General features: G+C 42.6%; 7 protein-coding genes across 12 annotated transcripts; 3 read left to right on the forward strand and 4 right to left on the reverse strand.

Annotated features, from left to right (window-relative positions):
• Positions 1-104: 104 nt before the first annotated feature.
• On the forward strand, positions 105-4,855 carry LOC108048418. 2 transcript variants are annotated; one of them, XM_017129030.2, is made up of 6 exons: positions 105-264; positions 870-953; positions 1,017-1,442; positions 1,505-2,430; positions 2,492-3,764; positions 3,824-4,855. In XM_017129030.2, the coding sequence occupies exons 2-6, from the start codon at positions 896-898 to the stop codon at positions 3,919-3,921; spliced, it is 2,781 nt and encodes a 926-aa protein (XP_016984519.1). In that variant the 5' UTR covers positions 105-264; positions 870-895; the 3' UTR covers positions 3,922-4,855. The 2 variants fall into 2 exon arrangements, with proteins under 2 accessions (XP_016984519.1, XP_016984520.1); XM_017129031.2 differs by lacking the exon at positions 105-264 and having other exon boundaries at positions 760-953.
• Positions 4,836-6,510, reverse strand: LOC108048419 (tRNA (cytosine(72)-C(5))-methyltransferase NSUN6). 2 transcript variants are annotated; one of them, XM_017129032.1, is made up of 2 exons: positions 6,193-6,510; positions 4,836-6,107 (listed from the first exon to the last, which is right to left on the reverse strand). In XM_017129032.1, the coding sequence occupies exons 1-2, from the start codon at positions 6,256-6,258 to the stop codon at positions 4,857-4,859; spliced, it is 1,317 nt and encodes a 438-aa protein (XP_016984521.1). In that variant the 5' UTR covers positions 6,259-6,510; the 3' UTR covers positions 4,836-4,856. The 2 variants fall into 2 exon arrangements, with proteins under 2 accessions (XP_016984521.1, XP_016984522.1); XM_017129033.1 differs by having other exon boundaries at positions 6,189-6,510.
• A 9-nt stretch (positions 6,511-6,519) lies between these two features.
• On the forward strand, positions 6,520-10,135 carry LOC108048420 (ADP-ribosylation factor 1). 2 transcript variants are annotated; one of them, XM_017129035.2, is made up of 5 exons: positions 6,520-6,645; positions 8,487-8,798; positions 8,860-8,969; positions 9,161-9,286; positions 9,408-10,135. In XM_017129035.2, the coding sequence occupies exons 2-5, from the start codon at positions 8,651-8,653 to the stop codon at positions 9,570-9,572; spliced, it is 549 nt and encodes a 182-aa protein (XP_016984524.1). In that variant the 5' UTR covers positions 6,520-6,645; positions 8,487-8,650; the 3' UTR covers positions 9,573-10,135. The 2 variants fall into 2 exon arrangements, with proteins under 2 accessions (XP_016984524.1, XP_016984523.1); XM_017129034.2 differs by lacking the exon at positions 6,520-6,645 and adding an exon at positions 7,013-7,140.
• Positions 10,136-10,384: 249 nt separating this feature from the next.
• Positions 10,385-11,197, forward strand: LOC108048423 (ER membrane protein complex subunit 4). Its single transcript, XM_017129041.2, has 3 exons — positions 10,385-10,560; positions 10,622-10,751; positions 10,806-11,197. Exons 1-3 carry the CDS (start codon positions 10,505-10,507, stop codon positions 11,118-11,120), a joined length of 501 nt encoding a protein of 166 aa, XP_016984530.1. The 5' UTR covers positions 10,385-10,504; the 3' UTR covers positions 11,121-11,197.
• LOC108048422 lies at positions 11,118-13,340 on the reverse strand. Of its 3 annotated transcripts, none has more exons than XM_017129040.2 (4): positions 12,980-13,340; positions 11,833-11,886; positions 11,696-11,778; positions 11,118-11,258 (listed from the first exon to the last, which is right to left on the reverse strand). In XM_017129040.2, the coding sequence occupies exons 1-4, from the start codon at positions 12,992-12,994 to the stop codon at positions 11,195-11,197; spliced, it is 216 nt and encodes a 71-aa protein (XP_016984529.1). In that variant the 5' UTR covers positions 12,995-13,340; the 3' UTR covers positions 11,118-11,194. The 3 variants fall into 3 exon arrangements, with proteins under 3 accessions (XP_016984529.1, XP_016984526.1, XP_016984527.1); XM_017129037.2 differs by lacking the exon at positions 12,980-13,340 and adding an exon at positions 12,010-12,410; XM_017129038.2 differs by lacking the exons at positions 11,118-11,258; positions 12,980-13,340 and adding an exon at positions 12,010-12,342 and having other exon boundaries at positions 11,581-11,778.
• Positions 13,341-13,622: 282 nt separating this feature from the next.
• On the reverse strand, positions 13,623-14,084 carry LOC108048424 (single-pass membrane and coiled-coil domain-containing protein 4 homolog). The gene is made up of 2 exons (XM_017129042.2): positions 13,961-14,084; positions 13,623-13,900 (listed from the first exon to the last, which is right to left on the reverse strand). Exon 2 carries the CDS (start codon positions 13,888-13,890, stop codon positions 13,714-13,716), a length of 177 nt encoding a protein of 58 aa, XP_016984531.1. The 5' UTR covers positions 13,891-13,900; positions 13,961-14,084; the 3' UTR covers positions 13,623-13,713.
• A 7,243-nt stretch (positions 14,085-21,327) lies between these two features.
• LOC108045580 lies at positions 21,328-21,941 on the reverse strand. The gene is given in 2 exon segments (XM_017124949.2): positions 21,328-21,769; positions 21,771-21,941. Coding segments are annotated over 2 exon segments (438 nt in total). The 3' UTR covers positions 21,328-21,502.
• Positions 21,942-22,926: the final 985 nt, after the last annotated feature.

Below are 22,926 nucleotides of genomic sequence, written 5' to 3' on the forward strand. Positions count from 1 at the left end.
GCAATCGCCCTAAGATTTCGTTAAATCCACTTACAATACAGAAGCGCATACAAAAGTTAGCCTAGTCGGTAGAAAATCATCTCTGACCACTTTTCATGCACCCGAAACAATTTTGCTTTTGGCATTCAGAGTTCGCGCGTACAATTGTGCAGCAGCGGTGCGCTGCGCGTGTTGAAAAAATTTGGGAATCAGTTAAATTAAAATTATCATTACCGTTCAAAAACTGTATTCAATTTGATTTTGCAAACGAAATTGTTTATGAAGGTGTGTACTGAAGTAATTCAGCAAAACTATTTTAAAGATCTTGTGGGAAAGGCAAACCCTATTCAGTGGATGCAAAAATTTTAGCGGGCAACATGAAATTGTATAGGTTGTTTAAAATGTAATTTATTATTATGAATATAACAAGTTTAATGGTCAGATCCATCCATTGTGTTACTTTCTCTTAATATTGTCTGTTTATTATATGCAAGTGTTTAACTTAAATTAAAGAACTTAAAAAAAAATGTGTTTAAAAAAATTGTGTTATAGTACATGTTGCACTGTAATTACTTTTTAAAGAGTTCTTTATGTGGGCCTTAGCTGGTTCATATTTTATGCCATTTAAAGTGTTATTTTTTTTTTGTTCCGAAAGCGCCGCTGCATTCTGCTCATTGCAGATGTATGGATGGTCAAACCCACCATACCGGGCACACACCGCAGACGGCGACAACTTGCGTTGCCACCCCGGCCAAATTTGCGCAAACACACCACGGCACTGTACTTTTTTCTTCGCCTGTTAGTTGGGTTTAAAAACCAAGCAATAACAAATAATCTAAAACAAAATCTACCATACTATTAAATAGTACAATTTTAAATGCATTTCGCAGAGGCTTGGGCGCTGGGGTCGTAAATAATGTTGGCACAGGACATTGCACCTACGGAAATAGGCAAACACGCAAACATTATCAGAGGTAAGTGCCCGAGGAATATTGCGGAACTGTCCAAATGGTCAACTTTGTTATTTTGCAATGCAGCTGCCCAGGAAGAATTGGCAAACATGGACGTTCTCGTATGCGGACGATGCCTGAGGGCATACAACTTCGTAGAAGAGTTTCAGGTTCACAAGGAGGATGCCTGTGAGAAGGAGAACGCGAATCTAAAGGAATCGCTGGACACCAAGCCTACTATCTGGGCATTCACTCTGTGGAAGGCCACACAGCTGCATACGCGCAAAGACGCCAACTCGGGGAGTTCATGGGCCCTGTACCAGCACTGGGTGAAGCTGGAAGACAGCGTCCGGGAGCCGTGGATCGTGGCTGGAAAGACCATACAGTCCTTCGGCAAGATTGCCCATGGACAGCTTCAGGACATGCCGGTGCGCATCACTAAGACGGTGGTGAATCCGAACAATAACAACACGTCCAACAGCAACAACAATACAAGCGTCTCTCCCACCAGAAGTAATTAAATACTATAGAATAAATATAAAATTAGGTACTAAACTTTGCATTTGTTTTGCCAGAATCCCCGGCCGGTAAGCTGCCCACTTTGGCCAATCAGCTGAAGGACACGGAAAACGAAAGACCTAAGTCCAAACCCGGCACGCCAACGCTTCCCTTAGTTCCCTCCGCCGCAACAGTCAAGCCTAATAACCGAATAGCCATTCGGATCGATGCCAAAACAGAGCAGCGCACCGAAGAGCCAGTGGAGAAAATAGTGGCCAAGCGTTTTAATCCACGCAGAAAGACCCACGAATATTTGGTGAAGTGGGTGGATCGGTCGCACCATGAAAACACCTGGGAGGTTATGGCCAATCTCGAGCGAGTTCCATACTTCCTGCAGATGTTCGAGAAGCAACTGGCTCGACAAAAGCTGACAAGGGAGAAAGGTCTGGACGCACTCAAGCGCATGCAGCCGACTGGGTCATCCTCGAAGTCGGATTCAGCGCCCCCACTCAGCCCGGTCCCGGTGGCTTCACAAGTATCGCCATCTTCTCGTCCCTCGCGCACTTCCAAAACCAAGGCCATGGACTCGTTTAAGCAATGGGTCAACGAGACTGGTGGCGGGGATGGTTCCTCTTCGCCCTCGTCGGCCAACGAGGATGAATCCGCTACGGAACAAGAATGGCCCCCGTCGTCGGGGCCGGTCAAGCGCAAGCTTAACCACACTGATTCCAGTCTTGAGGGCAGCGGGCTGAACGATTCGATGGACCTAGAAGACCTCGAAGAAGATCTGCCGTCGCACACCGTGAAGCGTCTAAAAAACGGAGGAAGCTCCGTGCAGTTGAACAAGCCACGGGTTCAGCCCACGGAAAAGCAGCAGACTAAAATCAATGGCAATTCCACCGTGTCTGTAACTGATCAAAGGATGGGTGAGATCATTTACACGGAGGATAGCACTAGCTCGGGGATGTTTCGCAAACCCGAAATGCCGAATACCCTGCACCTGGTAAATAATAATGGCTATTATATGGAGTTAATTTTCTAACTATCCTCATAATCCGTTTCAGAAAAAGGAGAAACCAGAGTGTCCCGTGCGGTATCTCTCGCGTTCTGAGATGTCTAGCAGCACGAGAGGTGTCTTCCGGGTTGAAAATTCTGAGGCGCCCGCCCCTGTTTCACCTGCAGCCGCGCCGTTACAGAAGGTCAGCTCCGCGCCCGTTGGCGTAGGCGTAGCTAAGCGCCTGCCTGTGGCCCGACCTGCCCACTCCGGTGCGAACTCCCCCATTACTGTGGGTCAGCGACAACAGGTGCTGCGCACCCCTGGACAGGGTCCCACGACAGCAGCAATCCAGCGCCGACATGCTGTAGGGAGCACACCACAGGTGCGGCAGAACCAGCAACAGACACCGGGACGGGCACACCCGGGAGGTCGAGTCCTAGCACGCGCCGGAGTCGGAACGCCTCAACAACGCCAACTTGCGCCGTCTTCGCAGGGCGCCAAGGTAGTGACGCCAGAGCAGAAGATACTTCAGCTTTCGAAGTCGGGTGACTTGAAAGTTACGCGCAAAGTGGTGACTCGGGAAGAGCTAATAGCGCAACGCGCCGCCCAGGCTCGCCAGCAACGCCAGGTGCAGGCCCAGCAACAGTCCTCCCAGATGCAGAAAATGACTCCTGGCCGGCAAAGAATAGCTCCCAAGCCGGCGCTCCAGCCAACGCCATTACAGATGGAGTTGGAGGAGGAGGTTCATCAGCACCAGGCTCAGCTGTGTCCGATCACTGGCAAGCTTATTGGCCAAGAAGAGACCCAGTTGCAAATGGAGCAGGAGCAGCAGCAGGAACAACAGCGAGAGCAGTTGGAGGCCGCGGCACAGGCGCTTCTCGGCAGTGATCAACAAGTTCTTACCAATGAGGACGGCTCTGCACTGCTGGTTCGGGGAGAAGACGGCACGGTCTACCAGGTGGCCGGAAAAAATGCGGAGGGTCAAACCATTCTTGTTACCCAGGGTCCGGATGGAGAGCAGCAGTTTGCTTACGTGGCAGCCGCCGAGGGTGAAGACCAGGATGTTCTTTCTCTTGACCACGCAGTGGCCGAGGCCGTTCAGGCCGTAGAACAGGTTGAGACGCATGGAGTCGCAGCTGCGACGGCGGATGGCGAGCAGATTCTAGTGTCCATGACGGAGGAAGAGCTGGCGCAGCATCAGGTGCTTCAACAAGCTGAGGCTTCTGCCGCAGGCACAGGAACACCGGCCACGGCCCAGATCCATATCACGACATCCGACAGCGATGGCACGGAAGCCCAGATACCGGCCGAGGTGGTGCAGGCTGATCTGCCTTCACCAGGTAAGTTGCGATGATTGACAATTAAAAAAATCCAGTTCACAATTATTGTATTTTTTTAGGAGGTACTCGTCGCGTCGTTTTGTTGCTACAGGATGGCACCTTCATGATGACTGAGATGCACGAAGAACAGTTCAAGACACTCAACATCCCGACGTAAAATCATGTTAATAGTCTTCAAACATAGATTTAGGCTAGTTTATAAGCCGATATTATTAAAAGGACCGACGTTGCTAGGTTTCTCCCACCTTCAGTTCGGTTTAGCCCTAGCCATTTTCACACTGGAGACCGCATGTAGGCATGACCAATGACTCAGGGCCGTGATTGCCAGTGGTTTTAAGATCATTATTTTGTTAAGAGCATACCGGGAATCCATTGTTGATTACAAAGCTGATCTTTAGCCAAACATAATATTGCGTCAGGAAAAGGCAGGATGACAAAATAAATTATGCGAATACATAAACTACAACATTATTTAATCGTGGGAAGGCTTCTGCAAATAATCTAGCGGGATGTCCATATATTACGTAATCATAGTTATTATTGTTTTCGACTCCTTTATTTAAACAAAAATTGTGTTTAGCTGACCTTTCCCCATCAACGATTGCGTAAAATATGGACCGCCTTTTAATTTACAACTCTTAGAACTTTAAGACAAGCTATTTAAGTACTTCATCAACTCTATGTCGTATAATCTTTCAAATGTACCACGAAATGCAAGCCGCAATTTTGGCACGAAAAATTAAGATACAAAAGCAGACTTACAACTAAGTAACATTACGATAGATATCAATTGTAAATTATTTAAGTAATTTTAATCTAGACAACTAAGCAGATCAGGATGTTTATTCATTTCGAAGCTATAAGCAGCTATGGGAGAGCAAAACCTAGATCGTTTTTAGTCGGCAACTTTAAAAATGCTTTCGCAAGTGTAGAGTTTGGAATTTCCTTTAAAGTTTACATTTGCTAAGCCGTTACTTTTATTCCTTCAAACGAAGCTCTATCCGCGAAGCAGCTTAATTCAAGAACTAAAATAAAGCGAAAATAGCGAAATAATGAACCCAATAAAAAAGATTTCAGTGAACATTGATAAATTCATTTATTTTTCTGAAACTTGGCAATAAAGAATCCCACCGTGTCTGCACTTGCTTCGCTGGGTCCAAAGCGCTGTAGCAGACGGGACTTGGATGCATCCAAATCGGGAAGCGGAAATCCCGGACCGCCCAAGCGGGGCGTTGCATCCATCAGGTGGAGGTCGTGAAATTTCTCCAGCGCCCAGGCCACTATGCACTCGCACTCGGCTTCGGTCACGGTGCACGTGCTATATACGAGGATGCCGCCAGGGCGCAAAAGCTGGACTGCTTGCCCAAAAAGCCGTCGCTGGATGTTGGGATACGAATGCAGCACTTTGGCCTGTTTGATACTGCAGGACAGCTGTGGCCGGTTGCCCAGGCCACTGCAGGGGGCGTCCAGTAGGATGCGATCAAAGCTGGCGCAGTGAAAGGGAGGAACTGTGGCTGGTCCACTGTGAGCAGCCCCCACGGCCACTGCCTTAGTCGAGTCAAACACGTGGGCCGTTATGCTTTTGTAGTGATCCAATTTGGGCAGCATGCTGCGCACTCGACTTGTGGAATTGTCAAGGGCCACAACGGATCCCTGATCGCCCATCAGCTCGGCAATGTGGCCAGTCTTGTTTCCGGGAGCGGCGCACATGTCCAAAACGCGTTCCCCGGGCTGCGGGGCGAGGACGCGCACGCACACAATGGAGGGCAGGTTCTGCAGCAGGGCGTCTTCGCTGCTCAGATCTCCCAGCGAGGGCACTCTGCTAATGTTAGATTGCATTTCCACGGCAACTCCTGTGGCTGGTTCATCGGAGTTGTTGAACAGCTGGTAGCGCTGCATAAGCACTTTGCCCGTGCCCAGGAAGATTTTCTCCGGACTGTCGAAGCGGGTTACAGAACCGCGCTTGCATTTTCCACCCAGATCGGCGTAAACGCTGACAGCTTCCTGGAGCTGAGTGTTGGATTCCATGGCAAGGACGCCGGGGGCGTATATGTGAGCACCTCGCAGTAGGGCGGCTCCGCAACTAGTGTCCACTATTATCTCCTTAAGCGCGGGATCGACGGAGGCCTCGGAAAACTTTGTGACCAGCGGTTCAATGCACAACATTTCCGGCAGGTTCGGCAGACCATAGACCTTTGGGGATTCCTGGCCGTAGCGATCAGCGAGTTTATTCTCCAACTTTTCCCGGAAGGCATCAACCGTTATGCGAAGAGTATTCACCCGGTACGTGGTGACTTTTGGCGTCAAGCACAGCCATTCCAGCAGTGGAGCAAGACCAGCCGTCTGGACAAAGCAAGGAATCAACGTTTATCAAATTGGAGTGCCAGTGTTGCCTAACAAGTGCAGACATGAAGTGTGTCTTACCTACATTCACTTTCAGGATCTCGCTTTCCAACAGAGGACTCCCCAAAAACGGAGATTTTGGGTAAAACATAAGAACGGTGGATAAGATCGTCTTTAAAGGCAATTCAGATCACCTGTTTAATAACGTTATCGATTTCCCTTTAGTGTAGTAATACTTTTCGATTATTCCAAAGCGATGGAAACTCTGCCCGAGGTGGTGGAGAAGAGACGTGGCAGCATTTAACCGAGTTCTCACCACTGCACTGTAAAATATTGTCGTCTCTCTCTAGCACATGGCCCGACAAGCACTGCGCTGCGCCCATCTCTATCGGCAACGTTTATGTTGGTGAGTTTGCAGTTCTTCAACAGCAAGTGTATTCTCGGTCGAGTTTTATTTTGCTCTGTGATTTTAGACATTTCCAAGCAGAAGTTTTTAAAATTTCCGCTCCAATTCGTGTGCATTTGATTCAAATAGTTGGTGCGTATTTGTTTTCAGTCGCAATCAGGGGTTGTATGCAAAAGAAGTAGTATCTTTGCTGGATTTAAGAACTTCTGCAACAATGTGGAAGATGTCTGTGTGTTCGTATTGGTGTGGGCTATTCCATAGACTGCAGACACATACTCACGTAGCGTACGCGTCTGTGGGGAGTAGTGAAAGTACTAGTATTGAAGGCGACCGAACTTATCGCCGCCACTTTGTTTATTGAATTTGAGATTTAGGAATTAGTGACCCAGCCCTTTCCAATATTTATTGCTAATTTGATTAAAATTGTATAGAATATTTATATAATAGCTAAATATTTGTCGACTTTGGTCCACTAAAACAGTGCCTTTTGTTCATCGCCTATCGGACGGGTCTTCTATCGATACATTTCTCCCCATTATCTTTCTCTTCACAATTCGGTGTGTGGTGTGTTTGGCAGCAGAGAAAATTCAATGAAAGAAAAATCCACGAAAGAAGCCTGATCAATCGGTAAATAAACGTGCAATGTGTTTCTGAACAAATCACATTCTAGTTAGTAAATATCCGTGTACATTGGGACGAAACATTCTGGTTTTCCAGAAAACAAGGAAAGCCGCCGTCCCATTTCACCAACCTAGAAGGAAAAAGCGTACGTCACTCACACAGACGTAGGCAACCACGTATAAAGTTTAAAGTTTTCTGATCCGAATTGAAAGGCCTAATCGCGAAGGTATCACCTGGCCAAAATGTATGTGGTCAACGTTGAAGTGTGACGTCGTCGACTTGGGCTCCGTTTGGAGCTGGAATTAGACGCAACGGGCAGGGCTCGGCACAGTTGGCAACCCTGGCGCCTGCAGATATGTATGTGTGTGTGTGTGCGGGGTGTCGGTGTGTTAGTGGGTTCGCCCCGCTTCCCGCAGCTTGAAATTAAAAGCTGCTACGTGTAGTTTTCGATTTCGGCTGCTTCCAGCCCAACTATCGTCAGCTGGCATCAACATCTTCTCCAGAGCGTAGGGCGTCTTTATTTGCGCATTATTGGGGATGCCACAAAATCTGTAGACATTTTAGAAAACATTTAGATAACTATAAACGGTTTTAAACCTCTAGAGATTTCCGTATGTTTCGTTGGCAACGCATAGCTTTTTGTGTGGGCGGGGGCTGAGCAGGCGTACTTATTGGGCTCCTCGAATAAAACATTATTTGGATTGCAAATTCCAGCTCAATGGCAGCGATGACTCATCGAACAGTTTAGAAATACTCACCTCCGCCTTGCTAATTTTGCTTAAACCTGCAAATTACCTGGAAGCAGGCCTTATCATTTACAAACTTTTCAGCCCGCACGTTTCTTGAAAACCCAGTGTGGAGTTGGAAGTGGGCAGTGGAAGGTGGAAGGTGGGAGGCCACATAGCGCCGACAGCGCCGTCATAGCTCTATACTAAAAATCGATATCTTATCAGCGGCAGCCGTTGGAGAGCCACACATTGAAAGCCTGCGAATTGTGCTTCATTCACCCTGCCTTTTGCGTTATTAATAAGTGAGCAATTAATTATATAAACAACTTTTTAGAGTCTGGCACACTTACACTTTTCTAAAGCAACAGCTTTAGTTTAACAAAACATCGAAATTTCGTTAGCGGCTCGCTTAGCCTCTTCCGGCTTTTATTATGACTGACTCAGTTCAGGTTAATAATAACAACACGTCAGAGCGATCGGGTAACACAAAGCGATTCGTAACATCACAAAGCCTTTGCTTCTCCCGTCGTGCAGTCCAGTCAGAAATCTCCTGGCTTGCCACATAACAGCTGTGCCACGGATAATGTCCAAATATAACTCTCGGTTCGATCGGTCTCTTTGCAGATTTCTTCAGTCCAAGCACACAAGTCCGCAGTTGGCATATTCTGATCGGTATTGCAACTCGGATTTGAACTTGTCATAATTCCAGCCAGCAAGCAGCGAGCAGGCCAACTAGAGATCCGTGTTCCAACGACTTCTTTTGAGCATCCGAAAGACAAACAGCAGTCATGGGAAATGTATTTGCAAACCTGTTCAAAGGCCTCTTCGGCAAAAAGGAAATGAGAATATTGATGGTCGGTTTGGATGCCGCTGGTAAAACCACAATTCTGTACAAACTCAAACTAGGCGAAATTGTTACAACGATACCTACCATTGGTGAGTGGTCTAACGCCCCGTGTTATTTCCTAGCTTATATTTTCCGATTTTTTTTTCCTAGGTTTCAATGTGGAGACTGTAGAATACAAGAATATTAGCTTTACAGTGTGGGATGTGGGCGGCCAAGACAAAATTCGTCCCCTGTGGAGGCACTACTTCCAGAATACACAAGTAAGTGTAATTTCAACTGAACTCCAGATTCCAGGAGATCCTAGATGATGTTAACAACTTGTAATGAATCATGCTGTGATTATTTAAAGTTTATTTTGTTTCAAGACGGGACTGATATTCTATCAGACATCCTAAAGATTGTCGACCCGAGGCAATTCCCTTGAGTAACATTTGCATCTGGCTTTTTGCAGGGTCTTATCTTCGTCGTGGACAGCAATGACAGAGAGCGTATCGGGGAGGCGAGAGAGGAGTTGATGCGCATGCTGGCGGAGGACGAGCTGAGGGATGCTGTCTTACTAATATTCGCCAACAAACAGGTAGGTTCCGGCACAAGGATTGCTATCATTGGCATTCGCTGCTGGTTTAATTGAACATATAAAATTGTTCTTAAGTTGTTATACTTCTAATGCACTGCACTTTCCTCCATAATCATTGTAGGATCTGCCAAATGCAATGAACGCGGCCGAAATCACCGACAAGCTCGGATTGCACTCACTCAGAAATCGCAATTGGTACATCCAGGCGACGTGTGCAACCAGCGGTGATGGACTCTACGAGGGACTCGACTGGCTGTCCAACCAATTGAAGAACGCTAATCGCTAATTAAACACACTACAACTAAAGCAACAATATGAATAAAACTAACTCTGATTTCAAGCAAGCCGAAGCAGTAAACCAGCATCCAGAACCACACAAAAAGCGGCTGAAAAACATCAAACAGGACGGTAATCGGTGGAAATCGACATCAGAAGGAATTATCACAAAACAGCAGCGACAACAACACCAATAACAAGAGCAGCAGATCTTCGCATAACTTAATGGGCTCCCCTGGCCGCCGTATTTCCAAACAAGAAACTGAATTGTTTATTGTATTGCAAAAACATAACTTTTCAAGCAGCATATAAAAAACGCTATAATTTAATTTAAATTCTTATACATAATTATTGGATGTTTAAAAGCAAAACGAGTAAATGAACCCCAACCAATCACAAGAGAAAGGAAAACTATAGTATATGGTAAAAAATGTCTTTTTTAAGTTATTTTTGTCCTCTCCCTCCCCCTCATCAATATATATTTCTTTTTAATTTTATAAATATAAAAGTAATATTAATGAGAAAAACTGTAATTGTAATTGCTCTTTAAAAATACAACAAAAACCATTTTAATTTTTAACTCTTTTGTTTCTTGATGTCGCTTGGCCACGCAAAATCCATAAAAACTCACGCATATATATAAGACCATATTAAAAAGGAAAGTACTACTTAAAAGGTAATTTGAAATAAAAATTTAACATAAATGAAAACAACTGCCTTGCTAAAGATTATTGCAATAAGTTTTAAAAAAGTCCACGGAAAATCGACCGTCTATCGATACCATAACGCCATTCACCACAGTGGCCTATCGAAGTTAACCAGTACTCTTCGAACGTCGGAATTCAACGTTTACCAACACTAAACGAATAATTGGTGTTAGGACTGAAAATTGTCATTAAATTCTATAAATTAGCGAGATATTAAATAAAAGAAATATACAGCATGTCCGCCAAGCAAAATTCGAAGAAGTTCAAGTGGGCACTGGACTTCAACGTGAGGTAATAGTTGAAGTCATGCAAGTTGGGACATCTTTTCACCCGATTTTTATTTTCATTGCAGCAAAAATGCTGATATTCCATCGCCGCTGGGCTACAATCCCTCTGCCCTGGTGAACCAAAGCGAGGTGGTTCGCGACCAGCGCCTGGTGATCAAAAAATCGTGGGACCTTGCCCTTGGGCCTTTGAAGAACGTGAGTACCAACCCCATTTAGAAGTCCCATGGATAACCTTTGGATTCGCCCTAGATACCCATGAACCTGTTCATCATGTACATGTCCGGCAACTCGATCTCCATCTTCCCCATAATGATGGTCGGCATGATGCTGATTCGGCCCATCAAGGCCATCTTCACCACCCAGGTGACCTCCAAGATGGCCGAGGGAGCGCAGGGGACTGGACAGCGCATAGTCTACTTCCTGGGCAACTTGGCCAACGTTGCGCTTGCCCTCTACAAGTGCCACAGCATGGGGCTGCTGCCCACCCACGCCTCCGACTGGCTGGCCTTTGTACAGCCCCAAACGCGCCTGGAATATTACGGCGGAGGAATTTCCTTCGTCTAGTTTTACATATTACACTGCTTTATTTCATCATAGATAAATTTGTTTAAACTGAAAATAGAGACTCATTGCACCTGTCAGTCGTCTAGTATCTTCTTGGCCTCCTTTTTGATGTCGTCCACTAATTTCTCGCCGGGCGATCTGTGCAAAGAATTAACGCATTAATTTGGTTTATATTTAAAAATTAAAAACCTATTCACATTTTCCTAATATAATGGTCACTCGGTCAATACTATCAGGAAGTTAATCGATACATTTGAATGGTCTTGGCTTTTTGATTTAGGTCTTTTGTTCGGTTTCACGCAAATCGTGGTTTCGTCAAATTTTACATGATCTTCGAAAAATTATAGCCACTTTTGATTTCGATTTCCGCTTTTCCAATTTTTCTTGAACAGAAATTCTTTACGTCTTTAAGGTCCCTTTTAGCACTCCTTAATGACAAAAAAGGCGAGTCTAAACTGACTGAGTTTTACATGCTGAACTTTTATACAGTTAGGATTACAAAATGTCGGTCAAGAGATTTTATTAAATTTAGTGACGGTTAGGATTCCCATGTGCAAAACTACCAAGGCCGTTACTTGTTCTTGCTTTGGTCCACTAGCTCCTTCACTTTTTCGTTGAGACGCTGTATCAATTTTTGGGGATCATCTACTCGGGGGACCTACATGAATCGGAAAGATAAGGATCAGTTTATAATGCAGAACTGAATTCTTACCTCATAGTTTTGTGAAACATAGATGCCAGTATAAACCCCGGCTCCAAAGGTCAACTAAAAGAAAGAAAAAGAAATATAAAAGAGGGTGGTGGAGTAGGGTACTATACATTATAATAGTTCAATGTTTCGCAGTTTCTGTGTGGGACACTCTCGAGGAAGAGGACTACGCATGCTGACCGTGGAGAAGCCCAGCACTCGCTTGAAGGTCCAAAATCGTTTCTTAGGGCAGCACGGCATGGGCTCCTGGATTTCCGGGGGACAGCAGGTATTTGTTGAGCGGCTCTGTCCGCCAGACTTGAGCCTTAACACTCGCACCCCAAGGCCAAGCAGTTTCATTTCGGTTTCAAGTTCAATATAAACGATCAATTTTGTCAGGTTCCTGTGGCTTGTCAAAGAGTCTGGATCTGTGTTCTCCTGCTGTTTAAGTCGTCGACATGATTCCCAAGGAGAAGCTGATTGTTTGATTTGGTTGATACCATAGTTTAAGGGCCTTATATAACCTTTAATCCTATGCCACCACATCCAAGCGAACAGTTTATTTAGTGAGTTTCTATGGCCAGTCAGTGTGCACACTGGGCAAAACAGCAAACAAAAGCGGAGGGAAATTTTGAAATGAAATTCCGTCAATTTTTATTTCAATTACAAATAAAATAAATTTGCAGAGGTTTTTTTTTCATATTTTGAAGCTTACGTGAAAATTACCACTATTAATTATTTCAATGTACATCCATACATATATAAACGTACACGCATACGTATCTACGTTTATAAAGAAAGAGTCGAAGAGGCTTTTTTGTTAAATATGTTTTCTTTGGTCTATGCCACTTTTCTGGTTATTTGGGTTGTTATCTTTTCCATTTTGTCTTTTACTTATAATCGCAGGTTACTTTTCTGGATTAAATATCGTTTCTTTTTTTGGTGTGGTTCGCATAAACGTTATAAAAATAATTCATTGTTTAATATAATTAAAAAAAATGAATTTCCACTACATAACACATTTCGCACACTGTGCCTCGGCGCGTCATCGCCGCAAAAAGCAGTCCAACAATAGTCAAGATTTTAGCTCGTTTACAGAAATGCAGGTTATTTTGGGGAGATGTATGTATTACTTCACAAATGTTAGAGCTTGTTTGGATGAGGAACTTACCAAAAACTTGAGCATGGTCGAATAGTTAAAAGCACCTTTGTCGCCCGCACCCGCCAGTGTGAGTTTTATCAAAAGTGAGAATGTGCGAAAAAACGTCAAAACGGCGCGAGAGAGCGCGCTGCTTCAGCTGTGCTGCGAGCTGGAGAGAGTGTGACAACAGCTGACTGGCTCACTGGGATTGTCTCAGCTGTGATTAGATAATCGCTTTGACACTGATAATACTTCTGCAGTTAACTGCCTACTGAACACTGAATTTATGCTGCAGTAAATTATTTTAAAGCTGAATTAACCGACTGCGACACTTCTGGTCAATTTAAAACGGATAGCAGGGCAGCGCGAAGATGAGCGAAACGCTTAACGGCCAACGGTGTTGCCACTGTTTTCACTGAACATTAATTTAGCCACCTTTGATTTGACCGCCATCGCATCAGATGTTTTCCAACACTACTAGTATCTGTGGCCAAATACAGTAAAACCCCAAAACTGTAATTTTCTACGACTTACAAAATTCTTGTTTTTTGTCTGCAAAAAGACATGAAATTATTCTAAGGTTGCTAAAGCTTATTCTGTATACAAATTATATTTATTTTATAAATGTGTTGGTGGTGTTATTGTAGTTCCAAAGTAAATAAAAAACCAGCTATGATGGACGAATTGCGATTTAATGTTACTGTTAAGGCTATGTGTGTTCAAGACGAACCCATTGCACTCTCCACGGCTATGGCTACATAAAACTAGGCCAGGACCGCTGGACGTGTTTTCAGGTAAACGAACAGTACCAGAAAGAGCGCCAGCACGCCCACCGCCGGCAGCACCAGGGTCCGAATTTTGGCCTGGCTCTCTAAGTTGTCCAACTTGCGCTCCTTCTTCTGCTTGCGCGTCTCCTTCACCTTGCCCTTCAGCTGGCGCATCCTAGTGTTCCTTAATTAGAAATTAAAATAATTACCAATTTTAAAATACGCTGGTGACGTGTGGGATTACGCGGAGTGCGTGTGCGTGGAACAACAAAACAGAGAGCGATGTGCTGGCTGTTTTTGACGCACAACAAGTTGTTTCTGGTATTTTATATATTATTTAACTTTTGTCAGTCTACGATGCTGACAGTTTCTGCCGTGCAGTGTTGAACAGCTCCTGACGATCAGTGCTGCCATTTTAAAAATGTGAGGCGCGCGATTCAAAAACAACACCAACCGTTTGTAACCCAAGAGGATTCCTGCACATTCTGGTTAAAGAACATAGTTTGATAAAGCGAACCTTGGCTTATTCTTATGCCAATATGTAAATAAAAAAGTTTATCTTTAAATACAAATTAAAACTAGGAAATTAAAATAAAGATATTTTAGTTGTAATATTTCCAGCTTGCAAAATCAAAGAATGAGAGGAACCACTTAAATAATTTACTTGGCAATCATGTGATTTCAGCTCTCTCTACCTATGTATCCAAAAGCCAAGAAATCTGTATATTTTAAAAGAGTTTTTCGAACTTTTTTGTCAACTATTTTGTAACAGGACATTTGACGTAAGCGTCCTTTATTGCGCTTTACTAAACGTTCCGATATATCTTTACCTGAGATATATTATTATGAAAAAACTATTTTGTAACAGGACAGTGACTTACACGGCACATTTGACTTACATTTTTATACCCTTGCAGAGGGTATTATAATTTTGGTCAAAAGTGTGCAACGCAGTGAAGGAGACATCTCCGACCCTATAAAGTATATATATTCTTGATCAGGATCACCTCCTGAGTTGATATAGCCATGTCCGTCTGTCCGTCTGTCCGTCTGTCCGTCTGTCCGTCTGTCTGTTTCTACGCAAACTAGTCTCTCAGTTTTAAAGCTATCGGATTGAAACTTTGCACACACCCTTCTTTCCTTTGCACGCAGTATATAAGTCGGAACGGCCGGGTCGGCCGACTATATCCTATAGCTGCCATATAACTGATTGATCGGAAATGCCATAACTTTCGTGTTTGTAAAGTTAGAAAGTTGGGATTTTCTATGGGTTTTATATTTGGCCAATCAATCCGACCCACCAAATTTCATAAGGATCGGCCGACTATATGCTATAGCTGCCATATAACTGATTGATCGGAAATGCCATAACTTTGGTGTTTGTTAAGTTAGGAAGTTGGGATTTTCTATGGATTTTATTTTTGGCCAATCAATCCGACCTACCAAATTTCTAAGGTCGCGACTATATCCTATAGCTGCCATATAACTGATTGATCGGAAATGCCATAACTTTGGTGTTTGTAAAGTTGAAGTTGGGATTTTCTATGGATTTTATTTTTGGCCAATCAATCCGACCTACCAAATTTCATAAGGATCGGCCGACTATATCCTATAGCTGCCATATAACTGAACGATTGGAAATGCCATAACTTTGTTGTTGTTAAAGTTGAAGTTCGTTTTTATGAGTATTAAGAATGCATCATATGAATAATTTTGAGAATATAATTTACAGAGTATTCTGCGTTATCCTTTCCCAGTTGCTTTCCTTTCTTGTTTTTATTGCGCTTTACTTAAAGTTCCGACATATCTTTACCTGAGCTAGTATTTTCTTTGAATGCATTGTGGCGTAGCACTTAGACTGCCCGTGTGGCACAGCTTTTGTTACCAGTTTAAACGTGCGCCAGCCACACGAGAGTGCACAAGCCTAACCCATATTTTCCTTTAATTAGCCTGCCCCGTTAAGCCCTTTAACTGTGCCCCGTGGGCCACAGACATCAGATATGCCAGCGACTGTTGCACCTTCACCCCTAAATGCGATTTCGAAAATGTTTGAGCAGTTCCAAATGCTCCAAGGGGTCGGGTCTTTACTTGGGCTTCTTGGGCGATTGCCCACTGGACATTCTGGTTGCTGGACACTTGAAGCAAGCTTTAAAATATGCAGCCCTTGGGAATAAAATACTTTTGATACATAACACATTTTGGAGAAATATCGCGTATTAAAATTATTGGACAATAAAAACGGAAACTAGTTTTTGCTAAAGATAAACATTTTTTTAATGTTTATTATATAGGACTTTAGTTTCCAGTGTCCTTTTCCAAGATTAATTTAGTTATTGTATACTAGTTTTAATTTGATAAAATAAAAAATATTTATTGAGAGTAGCAGTTGCACGAAAAACACTCCCTTCGAATTTTTCCTTTTGTCTAAAATCATCTAAAAACGTTAGATAAAAATACCGGGAACAGGCTATGATAACAAGGCTTATAGGTAAGTATTTAGGGTTTTATATGAACCTAATTTTTAAAATTTTACATATTTACCTATTTGGGTACGTACCCTAACCAGAAGCACTCAGTTGAAATGCGTTTAAAGTCGGTATGGGTTTAAAATTGATAAGAGACCGGGATTTCTAAGATATTCTGCAGTGACAACAAAATATATTATTATTATTTATCCATTTGCCACACGCTGTTGGTTTATAACAGTTAATCAACAATAACTAGTATATTAACCAGAATCTCTAGGTTTTCTGTCTTCGCAAGCTATCATTTTTAAAAATAAGGATAAGGAAAAACTTGACAAGCAAACAATATACATTAAAAAGCTTATTGCTGCATCGTGTTTTGGAAATTAAATGTGTTGTTCGCTACAAAAAAAAATTCCGTCCTTTTTTTAGTGTGTTTTGTAAAATTTTTTTTATTTTTAATAAATTAATATAAACATAATTTGTTTTAAAGAATCCAAGAATTTAAGATATTTGCATGTTTCAGTACTCACGAGAGATGGATCCATTTTAAGGAACCCTTTTTTTTAAGTGGTAAGTATTCACAAAATAATAAATAATGCAACTATGTTATAGCTATAAGATCCAATTCCATACGAATCCATCATCCAAAATTCAGTAAAAAGCGCAGTAAAATGTGCTGTAAGCTTTTTAGAAGTAAAAATAGTAGAATAATACCGTTTATAGTATTTATATGTTCCCAAAATGCTTTTAATATGGGTGCTATTAGTACCTTAAAATCAAGGTAGCAATGGCTATAAGATTTGCGTCATTGCGGCAATGTAATGGCTCCAAGCGAAATGTTTGTTAAATATATTAATATGATAACTCTTTTAACCGAGTGGTAAGTCATCCGCGATTGGACTCTAGACAATCTGGCTGATGGACAATTGATGAAGCAATAACATTGCTGAATGCTGGCCGGGAACCGTAGCCAATCAGTCGGGACCCACTGCCAAGTTTGTGCATCGGTAATGAAGCGTCGCAGTCTGCCGAACATTTTGGTATCTAATTTCGGCCATTACCATAAACGGCAACTCGATCAGTTTGGACACGGATTATTGGCAACTATTTAGTCGGCCCCCAAAAAGGCCTAGAGCTCCCAGCTCGGCCGAGTCTTCACGTCAGATTGGACTCGATGCGCACGCGGCTGCCTAAAAGTCATGTTCCCGGCCAAGCCCAATCTTAGTTTCCTGGTTCTGGTTACCACAAGAAAACTCTCGGCCTGTTCGTTAGCCGGCTGGTCAACTACACAGATAAAAAAAATAAATATCAAGATCACACGCATCACATACACCTATAGTTTGTTACTAATGCTTATAAGCTTTTAACATAAAACAAAAAAGAAGCTGGCTTCGGCAATCCAAAGTTCATATACGCCTGCAGCTGTTAAAAAATTAAAAATTCTATAAAACGCCTGTGTTTTGATTTTTATAATAGTTCGATGAACATCCGATTATTATAAAATTAATATCGTAATTATGAAATTATTTAAAATTACTAAAATCAAAATATCTGCTAATTGCAAAAAAATGTACTTTAACATTTTTTTCATTTGTTTTTTCAATTTGTTTAATGGAAGCTATAAGACATAGTCTTCTGAGCCTACCCGTTCCGACTTTCTTTCTACCTCCAATAAAAAGAATAATTTTTGAAAATAAGAAGAAACTGGCAACCGGACAAACGGTGATGCTGATCAAAAATTCATACATTTATACATTCACTACTACCAAAATAGACCTTTCTGTGTTATTCCGGATTGTGTATTTGTGATTTAAAATGTTGGACACAAATAAAAAGTAAAGTAATATTTATTTAATATTTTTTCACTTAGGCATTAATATTTTTAAATTTCGTAATAAAAATGTACAATAAAATCAATTGGATACTATTATATCAATTTTACAATAATATCATTCTCATACTTAAATATTAAATATAAAACAAAAACTTTTTGTAAACAAAATTCTCGAATGTTCGCACAGATAAATAGATGCTTAAAAACGAATAAGAAATAGTATTATCCATTTTTTCCAGTTTATGTGTTGTCGTTGATTGGTCACTTCGGCGTCCGTCCGCCTGGTCCACCAGTCTGTCCTTGGGGCCAGGAGTCCATCTTTTAGTTAAACTCCATGTTTTGATTGCCAAGTCGTAAAATGATGGATTACCGAGTTGGGATTTATTTCTGGTTACGGTCATAATAGATTATCTTTGCTCACTCATTGTCAGAGCTGCTGCGCTTCCACCAACTGCCCCTCCCAATTTTCTTTCCAACTGCTCGTTAGCTTCCGACAGGCGAACACAGCCTACCGTTTGTTAAGGAGCTTTCGAGCCGAGAATCTTGTCGTCGGCAGATTTGGCATGTTGATGGAGCATGCCTAATCACAAGGCCTCCGATCGCAAGCGAATGAGCAAGCTCGCAATCAAACGAAAGTATCTGAGGTACCACGGCAATCCTTTCAGCGCTAACAATCAACTTTTATTGCCCAAGTGCTTACACACAAATAATTAAGTTCAATGTCAAATGGACTTACATGTTAATGTTAATTCAAGAAAGAAAGTACACTTAAATAAGCCGTGTATTTTATTTATATACCTTTGAATTTTAATTTTTTCTATGACAGGTATGAGGGTTTTATAATTTTGGTCAAAAGTGTGCAACGCAGGATACATTTTCGACCCTATAAAGTATATATATTCTTGATTAGGATCGCGTCCTGAGTTGATATAAGCATTTCGGTCTGTCTGTTTCTACGCGAACTAGTCTCTCAGTTTTGAAACTTTCCACACACCCTTTGCACGCAGTATATACAAAAGTCGGAACGGCCGGGATCGGCCAACTATATCCTATAGCCGCCAAATAACTGATTAATCGGAACTGCCATAACTTTGGTGTTTGTAAGGTTAGGAAGTAGGGGTTTTCTAAGGGTTTTATTTTTGGCCAACCAATCCGACCTACCAAGTTTCATAAGGATCGGCTGACTATATCCTATAGCTGCCATATAACTGAACGATTTCAAATGCCATAACTTTGGTGTTTTTAAAGTTAGGAAGTTGGGATTTTTATGAGTATTAAGAATGCATCATATGAATAGTTTTGGAGCATATAATTTACAGAATATTCTGCAAGGGTATATCAACTTCGGCTCCGCCCGAAGTTAGCTTTTCTTTCTTGTTTTCATACCCTTGCAGAGGGTATTATAATTTTGGTCAAAAGTGTGCAACGCAGTGAAGGAGACATCTCCGACCCTATAAAGTATATATATTCTTGATCAGGATCACCTCCTGAGTTGATATAGCCATGTCCGTCTGTCCATCTGTCCGTCTGTCTGTTTCTACGCAAACTAGTCTCTCAGTTTTAAAGCTATCGAGTTAAAACTTTGCACACAGCCTTCTTTCCTTTGCACGCAGTATATATGTCGGAACGGCCGGGATCGGCCGACTATATCCTATAGCTGCCATATACTTGATTGATCGGAAATGCCATAACTTTGGTGTTTGTAATGTTAGGAAGTTGGAATTTTCTATGGGTTTTATATTTGGCCAATCAATCCGACCTACCAAATTTCATAAGGATCGGCCGACTATATCTTATAGCTGCCATATAACTGATTGATCGGAAATGCCATAACTTTGGTGTTTGTAAAGTTAGGAAGTTGGGATTTTCTATCGGTTTTATATTTGGCCAATCAATCCGACCTACCAAATTTCATAAGGATCGGCCGACTATATCCTATAGCCGCCATATAACTGATTGATCTGAAATGCCATAACTTTGGTGTTTGTTAAGTTAGGAAGTTGGGATTTTCTATGGGCTTTATTTTTGGCCAATCAATCCGACCTACTAAAGTTCATAAGGATCGGCCGACTATATCTTATAGCTGCCATATAACTGAACGATTGGAAATGCTATAACTTTGGTGTTTTTAAAGTTAGGAAGTTGGGAGTATTAAGAATGCATCATATGAATAATTTTGGAGAATATAATTTACAGAGTATTCTGCAAGGGTATATCAACTTCGGCTCCGCCCGAAGTTAGCTTTCCTTTCTTGTTATATATACAATGAATAAAAATTTAAATTAAAATTCAAATGTTTGTCATAAATAAATCTGTAACTGATTAATTGCATTAACAAGAATTACGTTGTAGGTAAAGGAAAAAGATACAAATTTTTTTTTTAATTCAAAAGGAATTATAATTAAGAATTAATTATTAATACCCTTGCAGATTTTTCCAAAATAAAAAAAATTGTTGACTACTAAAAAGAAGGAGAGCGCAAATTACAAGATATAAAGTTTCTAGGCTCCATCTTTTACTTAGTGCGAAATACTAAAATATAACCGTATGGTTGTGATGAGGATATATCATATAACAGCTATAGGATATAGTCAACCCATTTTGATCAAAACCCAAGGAATGGCTTCTAAACACTAACAAAAACCTAATTTTGGTCAAAAACCAGCAATTTATACACATATGTATTTAAAAAAACAGCAGAATTGAACAATTTTGAGCGACTACTCATATTGCAGCTATAGGATAAAGTCGTCCGATCGGCAAGATTTTTTAACATGATCAGTGCTTACATACAAAAATACGATTTGTTCCAAGAATCTATATTTTACATACGGTTACGGTATGCAGTATGCCAGAACTAAGCCAACTATAAAACCTGATCAGCGTACATATACTAAAATATGATTGCGAAAGTTTTGAATCTTTCGCTTTTCAAACTGAGTTCGCAAACGGTTATAAACAGGCGGACATGGCTATATCAACTCGTCTAGTAATCCTGATCAAGAATATATATAATTTGCAAATCTATAAATGTCGAAAGCATCCATTTCCGACAAATTTGTATAATACCTTTTGCAAGGGCATAAAAGAATTGAATGTGAAACTTTTTTAATCTAAGAGTCTACAAGTGTATACCTTATTCCTTTAACTTCTGGTAAAACTTTAGCAATTTCTCAAAATTGCACGGTGTCAGACTTCGGCTGGCCGAGTTAGCTTAAAGTCCTTTTTACTACTCAAAAAGATCCCATCAAAGTTTAAAAGGCGATTCGGTGTAGATACAGCATTGATGTGGTAGATGAGAAACAGTTCTTGGTTGTACCGGTGCAAATTTAATTAAACGAACTTAAAAGTATTTGTATGTAACAGCAGGGTAGAAAAGTGCTAAAGGGTTGCAGTGGGTCACTGGCGAATGCCAAAGTTAGCGCAATCTATTGCTCTATGCGCGACTATGCACTAGTAACAATAATTTGAATTCTGTGTAGTTCTAGCCTAAGTAGGCGGCGTAGTACCGGGGCGTGGCTGCCAAGGCGGCAGCCTGTTGTGGGGCATGGATGATTTTGGCGAAGGCCGCTGGCTGGAAGAATCCCACGGCCCCGGCCGGATAGTATGCGATGGTTGGAGTCACCGGGACCGCCGGCACTGGAGCGGGGGCTGGACGTGGAACTGGAGGCGCCTGGGGCTGCATCACCTCCACCTCTTCTGCGGCGTCGTCGAGGTCCTCCTGCGCCTCGCTATTGGCCACCAGTCGAGCGGGACTTCGACTGGCCCGCTGGCAGGGCAAACTGCCTGGCCGGCTTTAAGCCCGCAGCCGGGTAGGAAGTCGCCCCCTGCTGCTGCTGGAGGCGCACGCCCTCACCCGCCCGCACCAGACCGATCAGAAAGAGGCCGGCGAGGAGCCAAACAACCGTCGAGCTGCGTGCCATTGCGATGACTGTGTGGCGCTGGGCGGCGGGCCGGAATATATACGATCTGCTTTAGATTCGGGCAGCGCGCCTTCGAAAAACAATTTTGACATTGACCCCAAAACCGAAACGAAGCCGAAGCCGAAGCCGACGCTCAAATCAGTCACCTGATGCACCTGCCGAGCAGTGCAGTCGCCTCAAGTCGCCCATCAATATGCAGCCAATGTTCTAAGTTCGCCTGGTTGTTGTCGCCATTTGATTTGGTCATTTTCCAGTCGTCAGTGGCCAGTGGTCAGTGGCCAGCTGATTATGCAGATCGTGTTAGTAGCAGTTCAGTCACGTCCGCGCCCGACACCGTAAATTAAGCCATCTGCTCCGGCGTGGGCACTCGAAAGTCCGAGGGAATGGGTTATCTGACATAATGGCCTGCCTCAGATCGGCTCGGAAAATTGTTTTAGATCGCGTGGCCTGGCCGCAAGGCACTTGGCCATTTGTCCGGATCTCCGCTCGCTAATCAATACAAAGCGCCTTCATTTGCTCCCATGCCAGGAGGACACTCCCCCGAACTGCGCCGCATAAATTCGCCATAAGTTAGGCTCTCCTCCGGCGAACGGCGATGAGAAATGCTCCATAAATCCATGTGCAATGGCAGCCACTGCCTGCCCGAGTTGTCTAGCCCAATATTTACAGCAATTTCAATAAAAATGCAGCAGCAAATTGATGTAATTAATTTATTAAATTACATTTGCCACTTTTTGCCGCCGCTTGCCTGCCGGTTTTCCTCATCCCCATCCCCGTTCCCCATTCCCATCCCTATCCGCCTCACGACTCAATGGGAGGCATCTAGAAACGGACAGAAGTCGGTAGTTGGCAGTCAGTTTATGGGCCAGAGAAACTGCGTTTGGGCCGAGAAAAAAGAGAGATGTGTCGTCATTATGTGCCGGCAGTCTGCAGATGAAAATCGACTGGCACAACAGGGGCAACTGTACTGCGGCTCGACAAACAT

Source organism: Drosophila rhopaloa, unplaced genomic scaffold, assembly GCF_018152115.1.
Source record: "Drosophila rhopaloa isolate 14029-0021.01 unplaced genomic scaffold, ASM1815211v1 contig_164, whole genome shotgun sequence".
Lineage (NCBI taxonomy): Eukaryota > Metazoa > Arthropoda > Insecta > Diptera > Drosophilidae > Drosophila > Drosophila rhopaloa.